We start from the raw sequence: 16,428 nt of genomic DNA, 5'->3' as shown, positions 1-16,428 counted from the left end.
CAAGGGCTGGAGCCCCTCTGCTCTGGAGCCAGGCTGGGAGAGCTGGGGGGGTTCACCTGGAGAAGGGAAGGATCCAGGGAGAACTGAGAGCCCCTTCCAGGGTCTAAAGGGGCTCCAGGAGAGCTGGAGAGGGACTGGGGACAAGGGATGGAGGGACAGGACAAGGGGAATGGCTTCCCACTGCCAGAGGGCAGGGATAGGTGGGATAGTGGGAAGGAATTGTTCCCTGTGAGGGTGGGGAGGCCCTGGCCCAGGTTGCCCAGAGAAGCTGTGGCTGCCCCTGGATCCCTGGAAGTGTCCAAGGCCAGGCTGGAGCAACCTGGGCTAGTGGAAGGTGTCCCTGCCCATGGCAGGGGGTGGAACTGGATGGGCTTTAATGTCCCTTCCAACCCAAGCCATTCTGCAATTCCATGACACGCTATTGAAAAAAATGAAGATGAAAACTGCTCCCGGGTGGAATAACTGATGGATTTGGGTCCTTCATCCCTTGCACAACACAAGCACCATTAACCCTTTGTTCCCTACCTCCCCCAAACAGCCCCCCCTTCCCACTGCATGTGAAGGGGAGGCAGCACTGACCACAAACTCCTGCATTTATTTTGCCTCCACATCCTCCAATTTCCACCTTTTTTCTTGTCCTTCTACATAATTTGGATGAATATCGGAGGAACTTCCCAGCAAATGATTTGAGAGGACTGTCCTACACCCATCTCCTTAAGACACTGAGCTACCAAAACCCATGTAAACCAAAAATGAAGCCTAAACAAGGCACTAAAATATCAATATAATTAAAAAAATGCAATGGAAGGAGATAGAAGGGTTTAATTTGGTTGCTGGGAAAAGCCACACAGGGGTATAATAGTGATTCCCAAATCTTGGAACTGGGGCAGAGGTGCAGCCTATTGAAAGGAGGGTGGAGCCAGGTGGGGGTCAATCCCTTCTCCCAAGTGACAGGACAGGAAGAAACGGCCTCAAGTTGTACCAGGGAAGGTTTAGGTTGGATATTAGGGAAAATTTCCTCATGGAAAGGGCTGTAAAGCCTTGGAAGGGGCTGCCCAGGGATATGGTGGAGTCCCCATCCCTGGGGGTGTTCCAAGGCACGTGGGCCAGTGCTGGGCTTGGCACTGCTGGGCAACAGCTGGACTGGATGATCTTGGAGCTCTTATCCAACCTAAACCTCTTTTCCAACCTTCAATCATTAAAAGCTGTAACAGAATTCCCAAAGCCTGGGGCTAAAGATGCAACTGAAGCTGCTTTGAGATGGTGCAACCACAAAGATCTACGGCTGGAGAAACCTGAGCAAGGGGCTGGGAACAGGGGCAGTGGTGGCCCTGGAAAGCCAGTTCCTGGGACATTCCTTGGCACACCCTCAGCACGTCAGGAGATGGGGGGCGATGTGCTAAAACTCAACCCAAGACACTTGCTTCTACTCTCATGTCTATAAATCCAAGGAAATTTCCTTGTTGGGAGTGATCTCCACAACTCAGAAGCCACAGCAAGAGCAGGGGAAATTCCCCCAGGTTCTGTGAATGCCCGAGTCATCCAAGGGACTTGTTGCATTCCCACCAATTGTAGAAATGAAATTATCTTATCAAACACTGACCTTTTTCCCTCCCAGCTGCCTTTTTAATGCCATTCCCAAGTGTGATTTGGATAACAGGCGATTCAACCACCTTTTTTTTCTTCCCTGCTGTAGGATTTTACTCAACATTTCTTAGAATGCTTTGAGAAGCTTAAGACAGAAGTGTTGCTTTACCCACAGCACCAGATCAAAAGGAAAACCGCAGGAAATCTTGACATTGAGCTTTTTGTTTCCTCCCCCCCGCCTAAAACTGTGCCAAATCAATCACTTTTATGCAAATCCTTGTTGCAGCGACAGAGGAGATAAAATCAAGTTATTAGAGAAGATAAAATCAAGTTATTAGAGAAGATAAAATAAAGTTATTGCTGTTTCATTCCAATGCTGGATACAAATCATGTTAAATACAAAGTGACTGTAGCAGTACTATATTTATCTGATTATATGCAGTATATAAATATTTATGTATAATAGATATTTATATGCAGTATATAAAGTATATACAGTATATAAAGATAGATTATATATAGTATATGTAGTAGTATTATAGTGTATTTATATATGATATATAGATCTCTATATAATAAAGCTATATAGTATATAGACATGCAGAGGATATATAGTATATAATTATTATATGATAGTATATAATTAGTGTATTTTAGTCTGTATTGGTTGTATTATAGCATATAATACACTATATATAGTATATATATAATATATATTATAGTATATATATACACTATATATAGTATATTATATATAACACACTATATATTATAGTACCTAATACCCTAAATATAGACTATAATACACTAAATATATCTATATTTAGTGTCTATATAAATTATTTAGTGTATTATAGTACACAATACACTAAATATAGACTATAATACACTAAATATAACTATATTTAGTGTGTATATATATTATTTAGTGTATTATAGTATATATTTAGGGTATTATAATATATATTTAATATATTATAGTATATAATACACTATATATAATAGTATATAATAGTATATAATACACTATATATAGTACACTATATATAATACACTATAATACACTTTATATTATAGTACATAATACACTAAATATAGATTATAATACATTAAATATATACTATAATTAGTGTTTATATACACTATATTTAGGGTATTATAGTATATATTTAGTGTACCATAGCAGATATTTAGTGCATTGTGGTATATTTACCTATATATCTATATATTGTACACATTTCTGTATTATAGAACATCTAAATGTAAATATACAGATCAGAGAGTGATTTTCTCTTATGTTAAACAGGGTCCCTTAAATCAAAGACCAACTCAGAGAGGACAAAAAGGCTGATTCCAAGTAGGAAACTGGGAGCTGTATCCCGGGCCAGACTGGGATAACCAGCCTTCTTTTCCACACCATCCACCCTCAGGGGCCAGAGTTATCCCTACTTTTGTGCCTCATTTCTACATGGATATTTATTAAGACATTTTTTTCCCCTCTCTTCCATAAAACTTTAAATGTCCCTGCAGAAGTTTTATTGCCTCGATTCCCTTCCTTAACTCTCGATAAGGAGCTTAATGCTGGTTATGTGATCCAAGGAAACAGAGCTGTGGTTGTGGCTGGGAATGGGGTCTGGAGATAGGCAAATGGAATTCCTGGCAGATCCACTCCACATTCCTTTCTCCAGCAGGAAAGGGAATAAAGCTTATCTAGGAACACGCAGTTATTCCCTGGGACAAGCAGCTGGAGCCACAGGATTGATCTGAACGCTGAAGGAAAAGGCAGAGAGGGAACAACGCTCGGAAAAAAGGAATTCAAATCAACTCCCCCGTCGGCAGCAAAGTGCCTGCAGTGCCACCCCAGGACTGTGCTGTCCTTTTTCCTTCCTAGGACAACTTGGGGTTTTTGGTTTGTTTGCAGGGGGTTGTTTGGGCAGAGTGAAAGGGGTTTCTTGTGAGTTTTCTTTGCTTGGTGTTTTGGGTGCTCTTTTTGTTGTTGTTTTGTGGGTGGTTTCTTCGGGTTTGTTTTATGTCAAGACTTAATAAAAGCCTGACATTAATGAGACCCCAGGTAGGCAAAGCCCAGCTCCATCCAGACCACTCCCCTCTCTGCTGTAACTCTTCCCAAAGCACCTTTTCCATGACACCTCCTTTAAACTGCCCTCTAACATCAAATTTGGAAGGAGATGCTGTTTGCACATTCCCCTCTTGTCCCCACCATTGAACCAGGGGCTGGAGAAGGTTGTTCCCCTTTTGGGCACCACAGGGAGTGATTCTTTCACTCCCCAACTTGATCAAAATTCAATTTTAAAAAAAAATACAAAACCCTTTTCCAAACTGGATTGATTTTTCAAACAGTTCCTCTCATGATCTCAATGTGCTTGGAAAACTCAACCACAACTGGGAGCACAACTGGGAAGCTGTTCTTGGGGAACAACAGAGCCTGGATATTGCCACTGGAAGGTTCTGGACTCTCAATATTAAAAGCACTTACCTCTTCAAGGACATCTGCAAGCTTACTGAGTATCTCCTCGGGAAGGCTCTGGAATGTGGGAACGCTGCAACAGAAGAGAGACCTCGGTTAATGGATCCCTTTAGACAGGACATAATTCCAGCTGCACCTCTCCTCTCTCTGGGTGCAGCTCGTCCTCTGGGGCTGAACAAGAAAAGCAGCAAACAATGGAAATCTGAGCCCTTTCCAGCAAGATGTATTTTGGGATAACGGGAGACCACGTGCAGTGAAACCCCTGGAGAACCACCTGTAAAGCTGGGACCAACCAAGAATCCATCCAGGATCCACTGGAATCCATCTGCACCACAGGCCTGCTCAGTCACACCTATGGCTGGGCACATTTTTCCTGGTCTGCTTCCAGCCCACCAGCAGTGAAATCCAACATTAAAAGAGGGTAGAGAAGGTCAGCTCCGACCAGCACTGGGAAAAAGCTGGAAACCACACACGGACACGGGACACACGGAGCTGCCAGGGACACGGGGCACCAACAGACCAGCACCCAACCACTCCAGGAGGTGCTGAAGACTTCACTGGGGGGTTTAAACTCGACTTTGCTGGTTTTCTTTTGCCAAAAAGGCACCTTTTCCCCTTGTTTGGCAGCACTGCCCTCAGCAAAGGGCCAGGCTGGACCTGCTGGCCGGAACAAGAGGGTGATGCAGCAACAAGGAGCCCACTGACCCAGGGCCACCAGAACAAGGTGGAATTCAGTCTGGAGCAGGAGGAGGGATAGGGAATCAGATCTCCAAACCTCTAGCAAGGACTTTGACCTTAAAGCTGTATCTCCAGTGCCTTACAGCCCACCCAGCAAGGCTGGGCATTGTCCTCCTTGGAGATATTCAGAAGCCAGGTGGACACGATCCTGAGCAACCAGCAACCTGAACAGAGGGCTGAGCCAGGTGACTTCCAGATGGCCCTTCCCAACCTCCCCCAGGCCTGGGATTCTGCAACAGCCCTGGTTTCTGTCTCCCTGCTTCCCCTAAAAACCTGCTGTTCATCAATATTCCCAAGTGGTGCTGAGCGAGACCCAGCCACGACGTTCATTCCAGAGGCAGGAAAGCAGCACTGCACCTGCTTTAATTAAAACCACTTGTCCTCCACAGACTAATTAACAACACACCCACATGAAAGAGTAGAGGGTAGAGCTCTGCCAAGGCTGTTTTCCAAGAACAGTTTTCTTGGGAGTTGCTTCCCCACACTCCACTACATGGTGTGAACACAGTCCTGTGCTCCCAGTGTTGGTCTGACATTCCCAGTGCTCCGGGCTGATTCCAGGAATGTGGGTAATAAGGTGCCAAGGGAGCTGCTGGAAGCATTTCCTTCTGAGTGGTAAATAGAACCCAAAATATACCATTGCCCAGAGAAAAGGTGGATACCCCATCCCTGGAAGTTCAGGGCTTGGAATCAATGGTCTTAAAGGTCTTTTCCAACCTAAATTATTCTGGGACTGTTTGCCTCCTTTTTATTAAAAAAAGTAGCTTCAGCTGAATCTATGTAATGGTAACAAGAGAGACCTGGCCAAATAAATGCAGAAAAATAGGACTTTTCATCCTCTCAGCAACACCTTTTTTTTTTCCTTAGGAAGGGCACTTTTATTGCTGGAAACACACAGGTCCAAACCACAACAACAGCAGACAGACAGGAAGCACTGAAAAGGAATTATGTGATGACTGGGCCTAAGTATAAAATGAAGGTTCATTATACCAATTCCAGCATTCCCAAATGAGGAATAAACTTATGGGAGAAGATAACAGCGTTGGAAAAGGGGATGGATTTTACCGTGGTTGCACCATTACACTCCCAAATTGAGGGAGTATTTTTTTATGGATAATCATGCAATCCAGGGGAGGGTAGTGGGAGACATCCACTATAGACCAAGTCCATAAAAACCAGGGAAATAGCCCGTGAGCTCTGAACAAATTCCAAATTTTACCACGAGAAGAGATTACAATTTAAACTCAGCAACAGAGCAGGTAATGGGAAAATCAGCTTGTTGAGAAAACAAACTCCAGCTACAGCATATCAGGGAACTACCCCATTAATATCCCAGGTTTATGATGGGCCAATATCCTCCTGAACAGCCAGAAGTGACAATGCAGCCAAATATTTGAGTCTCATAAGAAAAGGTCTTACAGGACTCGATTCTCCAGGTCAATAAAAACACACCTCTGCTCTCTGCAGGACAATATTAAATGGATTCATCAAACAGATCCTTGATTTCCTCCCAAACCTGCCTGTATGATTGAAAGAGCTGAATACAAAAATGAGTGTTTTGAAGGTTATTTCCATGTGGGTACTTGCACTGAAAGGAAAATGGAGCCTCAGCTCCCAAGGGAGAGCTTAGAGCAAAACAGCTGAGCTGCAAATTGCTCCAAGTGGGAAAACACATGTTAGGGAGGCAAAGGGGAGCAGAAAACTCCAAGGAAATCTCTGATCAGCACAGCAAGAGGTGCAAAAAATTGTATTTCGTTTTCTACAGCTGTGTGAGATCTGTGAAAAAGCCTGAACACATAGAAAAGCAAACACTGGGTTCAATGCATTCATTATTTATGGTAGAAGAAATCACAGCAAATGCAGCTCCAGCTCATCAAGAAGTGACTGTTTTGCCAAACAAAACAGCATCAAGTAAACCCAGAGTTTTCCAAGAAGTTCCTCTCCAACTGCTCCTTAAACCTCGTCAACAATGAAGATCTTAAAACATCCCTGTCACCTCCTCTAGGCAGGGACAGCAGCTCCAGAGGCTCAACGAGGCAAAGCACATCCCTAACTTTAGGAAATTGAGTTTTAACCCCAAGTGCCAACAAAGCTGTTTATTTTAACCCACAACCATCCCAATGGTGGATCAGAAAAGCTGTGGGACTGCCAGGAGGTGACAGGATGAGGAGCAGCCCTGCACCTTCTCCAGTCTGCCTTCCCTGGTTCCCCCTGGGCTCTGACAGGGAAAGGAGGAGCAGCTCCTGCTGGTGAGGAGAAGTGACTTTTCCTGGCTGTGTTCCACACTCCTCAGCTGTGGAACACTGTAGGGGCTGACAGTCCCTATTCCTGGGGAGGGCCCGTGGGGAATTGCTCGGAGTCTGCAGCTATTCCGGCCGGCTCCGAACACGACACGTTTTCCCAGAGAGCTCAACGTGCCCAACACCAGCTGCCAAACTCTGGGAAAACAGCTGTGCAAAAACATCCCCAGTGAGGCTCTGTCCTGGTACAAAAGCAAGGATGTGCCCAACCCAAAGGCTGGGTTCCATCCCTGGGGATGTGGAGTCACCCAGGGAGAAGATCATCCCCCGTTAGCAGGGCTTTGGTTCGTCCCTGTGATCCATCCCATGGGATTACTCCTGTACAAAACCAGCAAGGGCTTCCAAGCAATCCTGGCTGTGCCCCAAGGGCTGGATTTCAGCCTAAAAGCCACTCGGTGGCAGAGCTGCCAACACTGTGACAGGACATTTGTCTTCTGACACACAGGAAAACTCCACAGGGTTCTTGGCTCTTCTTCCCTCAGCCCAACACAAAAGCAACTATTCACTTCCTAAATCCATTCCAAGATGTGTCTCCCAAACTTTGGAAGGCTGTTCATTGAGAGTGTTCATCCAGCTCCATGCAGATGATCCTCCTGGGTTAACTCTGGAACAAAACCTTTCTCTTTTATTCCTGGCTGGCACCCCCACAAATGCAGTTGTTGCTGCTGTTCCCTGCCTTGGGCCAGCTGGGAATGCAAAGCTCAAAACTCAAACCATGGCAGTAGAAGGAAATTAAGCCTGTCTGAGTTCCCTAAAACTCCAAACTGAGTTTTGGCACCCAACTGGAGTGAAGGTTGAAAAATGCTCGTGTCTTTGCTCCCCAGGTTTGGGAGGCCCCAACAGCTCTGTCTCTCCACTCTGAAAGAACTGAGGCTGAACCTTCTGCAGCACAAGCTGCTGCCTAACTGAAGAAATCCACCAAAAAAAGGTGCTTGGAAAAACTCAAGCTGTACAGGCAGGTGCCCACTGGTCACCCAGTTGTGGCAGGAAGGGACCCCTGGCTCCATCAGGACCATGGCCTTGGAAAAAAATAACCAAGAAATGTGTTTACAGCCTTATTGATAAACTTTACCAAAACTCACTGTGCAATCTTTCATGTTGTTTTCTTTTTGCCTTCTTGTGCTGGGACGTGTTGCACCAGAGGGTCACAGAATCCTGGAATGGTTTGGATCTGGAGGAACCTTAAAGCTCATCCAGTTCCACTCCCTGCCACGGGCAGGGACACCTCCCACTAGCCCAGGTTGCTCCAAGCCCCGTCCAACCTGGCCTTGGACACTTCCAGGGATGGGGGATCTTGTAGAAGACAAGTTTCAAAAGAAAAAACAACAGCAACAATGACAATTATTGCTCCCACGTCAAATTTCTATCTTAGGGGGCAGATCCTGTCCCAGCCATGTTAATCCAGGTAAAGAGAGCGAAAAAAAAAGCTGATTCTGGAATAAAGCCTGATCCAAGGTAGGAATGCAGAGAGCAGAGGCACAGCAAGACCTGCCTCTCTGTTTTGCAGCAATCCCTGAGAGCTGAGATCAGCCAGGGACTGCCCTGGAGCAGCCTGGGGGGAGAAAATGCAAACATTTATTCTTTGAAAGACCAAGTGCTGGGTTTTTTCCGACGCGGTACCACCACAGCAGACGTGGAAGAACGTAAGTTGAGAAAAAGTGTGTTTATTTCTTAAAAAAGTCAATCCTTACCCTGTCACACGTGGAATTGGAAGTCAAGGCTGGGCTTCCTGTAGCCATTTCACACGTGCTTTGCTAAAATTCATGGAATCATTGAGGTTGGAAAAGCCCTCCGAGGTCGCAGAGTCCACACTGTGATCAACCCCTACTTTGTCCCCCAGCCCAGAGCACTGAGTGCCACGGCCAGGCCTTCCTGGGACACCTCCAGGGATGGGCACTCCAAACCTCCCTGGGCAGCCCCTGCCAAGGCCTCACCACCCTTTCCAGCAACAAATTCCTCCTCCTGGCCAACCTGAGCCTCCCCTGGCACAGCTGGAGGCCGTTCCCTCTCCTCCTGTCCCTTGTTCCCTGGCAGCAGAGCCCGACCCCCCCCGGCTCCCCCCTCCTGTCAGGGACTTGCAGAGCCAGAAGGTCCCCCCTGAGCCTCCTTTTCTCCAGGCTGAGCCCCCCCAGCTCCCTCAGCCCCTCCTGCTGCTCCAGCCCCTTCCCAGCTCCGTTCCCTTCCCTGCACACGCTCCAGCCCCTCCGGGTCTCTCCTGTTGAGGGCCCAGGACTGGGCACAGCTTAAACAATATTAGAGAATCAGGAGAAATGGAGATGGAGGGTCACAGCCACTCACACTCCCCTTATTTACACTCATCCCTGGCCTTCGAATCAGCTCATGCAACACAGCTCTGAGGAAGGGAGAACAGATTTGCTCTGCAGGTGCTGCAGACGACTTTTCTGCTGTGCTAAAGCCACCCAAGCATTAAAACAATTCACAGTTATTCATTTTGGAGAGGGTGAAAATGTTACAGCTCCAGTTTGAAAGCTCTGCCCCTCATTCCACAGCCCTTACTCTGGTAAATAAACTCCTGAAAGGGGGTTGTGGTGAGTTTGTTTTCAGGTAACTGGTTATATCTGGAGTGCTGCTACACGTAGGAAAATGGAGAGACACAGGAAACACCTGAACTGATCTTTTCCCTCCAAGTAAAGCAAGTGCCAAGGGTGGCATTTTTCCTTCTGATGAGAAAGGATAACAAGGGTGCAAAGGGATGAAGGCTCTGCTGACATCCTGAGGCCAAAATTCCAGTTTTCCCTGCAGGGAATGAGAAATATCCACAAAACAATTTTGTGGCACACCCTGGAATCATTAAGGTGGAAAAGCCCTCCAAGATCATCAAGTCCAACACTGCCATGTCCACCAGGAAACCATGTCCCAGGCACCACATCTACACGGGTTTTGAGCATTCCAGGCACCCTATTGCAGCCCAGGCTCTGTTTGTGTTCAACAGGCTGCACAAAACTCCAGAGTATTATTTTCCCTTGCTTCTGTCAATCCCTGACAAGGTTCATTATCAGACACGGCCCTCCCACTGCATCTCATTTGTCAGTCACGGGGGAGATTGTACAATTTCACAGAAAAATTCAATTGTTGCTTGTCATGATGAGAGGGAGGCAGAGAAATTAGCAGGTATATGAACCCCTTCTCCCACTGTAGATGAATTCATTCAGGATGATTCATCCTGAAAAGGACAATTGCTCCCAAAGAGCTACAAAAACTCAGCAGCAGCAACTACTCTGGAAATATCACTAAACTTCAAGCAGGCACAGTTCTGGTTACTCATCTGGAGGCAGAGGATTCACACTCCCAGCAGTGCTGCTCCTGTGCCTCCTCAGGGAGGGAAACTACACCTCCTTAATCCCTGGAGTCTGTTATGGGACAATCTCTGCTCTAGCAGCTGGTATTTCTTCATATTTGCAAATCAAATTATACCTGCAGTTCTGAAGTAAAGCTTCTGTACCTTCCATCTCCCCTGTCTGTTCCAGCATTATTATATCACAGAATCCCACAATCACTGAGGTTGGAGAAGACCCTGTGATCAACCCCCCCCTTGTCCCCCAGCCCAGAGCACTGAGTGCCACGGCCAGGCCTTCCTGGGACACCTCCAGGGATGGGCACTCCAAACCTCCCTGGGCAGCCCCTGCCAAGGCCTCACCACCCTTTCCAGCAACAAATTCCTCCTCCTGGCCACCCTGAGCCTCCCCTGGCACAGCTGGAGGCCGTTCCCTCTCCTCCTGTCCCTTGTTCCCTGGCAGCAGAGCCTGACCCAGCAGTGTGAGCACTGCCCTGGGCCTGTGCCCACACTATTTTTGATACAAACATACCTATTTTGATACAAATATAGAGGTGATTAAAGATAAAGGCTGTTGCTCAAAGCCCCCCCCCAGCCCTGAACACATTTGTTTCTATGCTCCTGCTTTCACAATCCAGCTGAAATTAAATTGTGCTTGGCTTGCCATGTAATCACCTCTTCAAAACAGTTTGCTGCCAAAGGGTTTCTCTCCAGCATTTTTTCCCCATTCTCGGGGGGGTTTCATGGGAAATGAACCCTCACCCTTCAGACCCAGGGTGGGTGCTCCAAGCCTGATTTTGGCATCTTGACTGAATCCCAGAATCCCAGAATGGTTTGGGTTGGAAGGGACCGTCAAGCCCATCCAGTGCCACCCCCTGCCACGGGCAGGGACACCTCCCACTAGCCCAGGTTGCTCCAAGCCCTGTCCAGCCCAGCCTTGTAGACTAAAACTACAACTGCAACACATCCCGTCACCTCACACAAGGTGCTGGTGCCTGGAGAACCAAAGCCCTTTGTGAGAGACTCAGGCTGTGCCCCCAAAGGGATCCTCAAACACTGATCAACGCAGTGAATACCCCGGGAGCGGAAAGAAGTGACAAGTGGCATTTGCATGCACGTCCTGCTCTGTCCCACTCCCCCAAACTGGGCATCTCCAGGCCCAATTGAAGGCAGGCGTGTTGTCTCTCACAGATCTCTGCCGTTCTTGACAGCAAATTGTCACAATAATCTCCTTTTCACCAAGCCCCTGACGACACTATTTCCCAGGCAGGGAGCTGTTTGCTGCTGGAATGCTGCTCCCCTCCCTTCAACCAGCCCCATTAAACCAATGGATTACAAAGATTACCATAATTTTCTGTCTTCGTAATTACATTTATACAAAAGAAAAATGGGCTGTGAATGTTTTTAAGATCAGATGAATCACAAGCGTTTCATGGTCTCCCGGGAAACTTCTTCCAGCGCCCGCCAAACCAAAGGGACCTGGAGGAGACAGGGAGCTCCTGGAGTGGGGCCAGAGGAGATGCCCAAGGGATGGAGCAGCTCTGGGAGCAGCAAAGGCTGAGGGAGCTGGGGCTGTTCAGCCTCCAGAGCAGAGCCTGAGAGGGGCCCTCAGCCATGTCTGGAGGGGCTGCAGGGAGGGGGCAGAGGATGGAGCAGGCTCTGCTCGGGGGGGCCCAGCAATGGCCCAAGATGAACGGGCAGGAACTGATGGCCAGGAAGTTCCAGCTGGACAGGAGGAAGAACTTGTTGGCTGGGCAGTGACCCAGCCCTGAAGAGAGAGCAGAGAGGGGGTGGAGTGTCCTCCCTGGGGCTGTTCCAGAGCTGTCTGGACACACTCCTGTGCCCTGTGCTCTGGGCTGGCCCTGCTGGAGCAGGGAGGTGGCACCAGATGCCCACTGTGGTCCCTTCCAGCCTGACCCATCCTGGGATTCTGTGTAATACTGAGATTTCTCCCAGCACTGCTCCCATCCCTTCCCAGCCAGACTCCAGCCATTCTCCCATCCCTTCCCACCCAGAGCCAAGCCCTCTCCTGGCATTGCTCCCATCCATGTTATTGATTTGGGTGCAATTCAGGCCATTTGTCCTCCCCGAAGCTCTGAAGGCTGACAGATGGCAGCTCATCTTAATTCCTTCTTTCTAATGGCTTTTATCCATACCCTTGGGAATGCTGCTGCTGCTGCTCTTTGTCTTTCCCTGGAAGAGCTCTGTCATCTCTGCATGCCTTTTTATGGATGCTACCAGGACTTCTGCCTGAGCTGAGCCTGGATCTACTTGAAACATGCTACTCCATGTTTCAGGAGCCTCAGCATCCCAAACACCTTTAAAACACCTCCAAAGCCATCCCTGGGAACCCTCCCTTTCTCCAGGATAAGCCTCATTCCCCTTCTGAATTAAAGCAAAGAGGAGGAGGATCCCTGAGGTCATGATGCTGTTGATTTTCTCCTCCCTTCACCTTCACAACTGAGGAGTCCAAAACTTGCTCTGCACAGTGAAGCCTCTGCAGCTGAAAATGAATCAGGGATTGAGGATTTTCAAGGGGCTTGGACTGTATTGGAGAAATAATCAAATAAACTTGACAGACTCGACATACGGTTCCAAAATTCAATTGTTTACAAAAACATAATCTTGGGAATATGTCAGGCAGGCAAGCAACAAAATGGGCAATAAAAACCCCTGAACAAACCAAAACCAACCGTGCTGGGAAGTCAGTTCAATGATTCAAAACAGTTCTGTTGTGCTGCTGTCAAACCATCTTTGCTTCTCACTTCCTTCGCTTTCTTTGGGGCTGCGACCCCAAAACCAGCTCCCTGATTCTGACACTGCCAGGCCCATCCCACTCCCCATCCCATCCCAACACACACGACATTCCAATGGGAGCACCCTGGGTTTGGATGAGCACAGATGCAGCCACGGGGATGGATGGAAATGGGCGACACATTCCGGGGACAAAGCAGTTTGGAGAAGGGGGAAACCACCAGTGAGGAGCGAGACCCAGCAGCCACGGGGCAGTGGATCCACGTAACAGCCACCCTCGGCCATCAGAGGGGGAATTTGGGGGGAATTTCACGTTGGATCCAACAAGATCTGTTGGATAACAGATAACACCCCCAAACCCACTGTTTTGTGCTGGTGATCCCAGCCAGGCACTCACACTGTCCCTGGGACTCCTTTCCTGATGAACACACATCCCAGAAGGGAGACTCTCAGCCTGGGAGATCTCCTCCCACTCACAACAGAATTTCCACACTTATTTAGGGCTCAGAAACTCAGCCCTAAGTTTGCTGGGCACAGGTGTCCCTGTGGAACCCAGCCACTGCATTTGTCTTTTATCTTCCAAATGGCTTCCCACTGCCACAGGAATATTGGGAAGGAATTGTTCCCTATGAGGGTGGGGAGGCCCTGGCACAGGTTGCCCAGAGAAGCTGTGGCTGCCCCTGGATCCCTGGAAGTGTCCAAGGCCAGGTTGGATGGGGCTTGGAGCAACCTGGGCTAGTGGAAGATGTCCCTGCCCATGGCAAGGGGTGGGATGAGATGGGCTTTAAGGTTCCTTCCAACATAACTTTAAACATAATTTCTGCCAGTCAGCTTCATTTTTTTTCTTCATAGAAAGAAGGTCATCGTGGTAAGATTATGGCTGGCTGACAGGTTTTATGTTCTGTACATTGATTTATTCAAGGCCACACGGCATCTTGATTAAACCCCCCATTACATATGTTTGGGAGGGAACACTTCAGATTAAAATGACTCATTGACAGCTATCAAAATACAGTTAAAAGGAGTGAACAACAGGTGTTGGAAGCACTTCCCATAAATCCATCCCTGGTTCACTGTCACTTCTGATTTATTGAGGATCATTCCTCAAGTTTGTGGATGACTCAGTGTACTCCTCTTGGGTGATTAATGCCTAACAAAATGCCCTTTAACAGTTCACACGTATCCAATATCCCATTTGGGGACCAGGCATGGAGATCAGGGCAGCAGCACCAGGATGAGCACACAAGAATTGACTTAAAACAAGGTCCTCTCCAATAACCTCCTCCAAAAAACCCCGTTAACAGCTGCTGCAACAACCCATTTGTCATTTGCTACGGATTCAGAGCGGGTGTTACCTCCCTGGGAGAAAGATCAGATGGTGAAGATCATCTCAGAGGTGAAGGAAGGCAAGGCCCAGGGGAATTGAAAATCAGATAAACTGAGCTTTTTCCCTCATCCCCCCATTTCCAGCAATAAGGAAAGCTCTAGACCAGCACCGTGTGGGCTGGAGCTCTATTCCTGTGGGAGCCTGGAAGACAAGGTTGGATATTTCCTTATCAAGACATGATTTTCTTTTCTCTAACCCAAATCCAGTGGAGGTTGTAGCAGATCTCAGTGGCTCAGGGAGACTGTCCCTGATATCAGTTGTCCCTCGGACCTCCAGGACCTCGTGAAGAGGGTGCTGGGAACAGTCTGCTGGTGCAGGATGGGAATTTATTGAAGCATCAGTTTATCCCATCATTTAAAAACACACAGGAACAAAAGCTCCTGGATTTCTGGCTGTTTGGCTGGGCAAATCCAGGTCATGGAGTTCCTCAGAGGATGCAGGAGATGCTGAGCACCTCCCTTCCCTTCACCTGCAGGGCAGTAGAGGCTGTGTTGGACAGGACATCTGCCCTGTGTTGGTTTGGCTCAGCCCCACCTCCTGTTCTGCACCAGGAGATCCCAAACACGAACCACTTTGTTATTCCGTGCTCCGAAAGCAAGTGTTGATTCCCCCTGCATTTCCCTCCTCCAGACCAGGGCTCATTCTTTATTTTGTTTCAAGCAGCAAGACAAATTGATTTGTTTGGAATAACACCCTTTACCTTCCCAGCCCTGGGCAGAGCAGCACAAATCCCGTGGCTGTGTGTTCGTGCACACGCATATTCCGATCTGCTCGGAATTTTATCCTCCAAGTTCTGTGGCTCCAGCCATTTTTCTTGTTAAAATCAGTATCTTATTGACTCGTGGTGTGCTTTGGGCAGCTGGTTCTCCTCACCCTCCTTGTCACCAGCTTAGCAGAACAGTAATTCACTGCAGGTCAGCTGGAATTCTCTAAATTATTAACAAGTTAAGGATTTTTACCATCCCTCTGAGGGCACTTCAGCCTAAGCCTGATTTGTCTTCATCTATAGCTCAATTTAACAGCACAAAACCTGCAAGCACGTTCTTTGAGATCACTTCCACTGCATGTAATGCCCTTTTCTTCCTTCCTCTACCCTTTAAAATACATATTTCTAATTGCATTGTGAACTGCTGGGGCACACGGGGAGTTTGTCTTCATTGAGCTCTAGAAACGCTCTTCATCTTCTCCCAGAAATACTTATCAGCTTAAATTATTCTTCCTAATAAGCATTAACTTGTATCTTTTGGAGTCCCTGCTCAATTCCCACACTCTGGTGATTACTGTCCCCCCTAGTTTTTGGTAATCTCTGAGATGTATTTATTGGCAAGTCGCTCGTGTGATATTCCCAGAGACAGCATATAATTGAATATAAAATGCATTCCCGATGCTCATAAAAGCCATAAAAACATCACCCTCTGCTTGCACATTAAAAATTCATCCCATGCAGGCAGAGGACAAATGCATAAAATGATCATTATGATGTGCAAATGTACTCGATGCAGGAAAACGCGACGGGGCTCGGACTGCCCATAAAAGCATTAATAGATCAGTGCTCCACAGGCAGGATTTAGGGGACTTTTAAAGGTGCTGAAGACAAAATGCTGCCATTCATGACATGACTAAGGTTACCTAAGCTCACTTCCAAAGAGTGATTTGTACCATTATTAACAACAAGGTGTGAGATCAGAATTAGCTCCCTGAAATAACCCCCCCCAAACCCACCGGTTTGAGCTGGTGATCCCAGCCAGGCACTCCCACTGTCCCTGGGACTCCTTTCCTGATGAACACACATCCCAGAAGGGAGACTCTCAGCCTGGGACATCTCCTCCCACTCACAACAGAATTTCCACACTTATTTAGGGCTCAGAAACTCAGCCCTAAG

General features: G+C 47.5%; 1 protein-coding gene across 4 annotated transcripts in view; it reads right to left on the bottom strand.

Moving 5' to 3' along the window:
- PRKG1 (protein kinase cGMP-dependent 1) overlaps positions 1 to 16,428 on the bottom strand; it is a 387,732-nt gene that overhangs the window by 119,761 nt on the left and 251,543 nt on the right. For all 4 annotated transcript variants that reach the window (XM_064662173.1, XM_064662171.1, XM_064662174.1 and 1 more), the window contains one exon: positions 4,082 to 4,145. In XM_064662173.1, coding sequence (XP_064518243.1) covers positions 4,082 to 4,145 — 64 coding nt within the window. The remainder of the gene's footprint in view (positions 1 to 4,081; positions 4,146 to 16,428) is intronic.

This window comes from Pseudopipra pipra, chromosome 8 (genome assembly GCF_036250125.1).
Source record: "Pseudopipra pipra isolate bDixPip1 chromosome 8, bDixPip1.hap1, whole genome shotgun sequence".
Classification (NCBI taxonomy): Eukaryota; Metazoa; Chordata; class Aves; order Passeriformes; family Pipridae; genus Pseudopipra; species Pseudopipra pipra.
The sequence above is the reverse complement of the archived record's forward strand: the minus strand, read 5'-3'. Positions and strand labels throughout refer to the sequence as shown.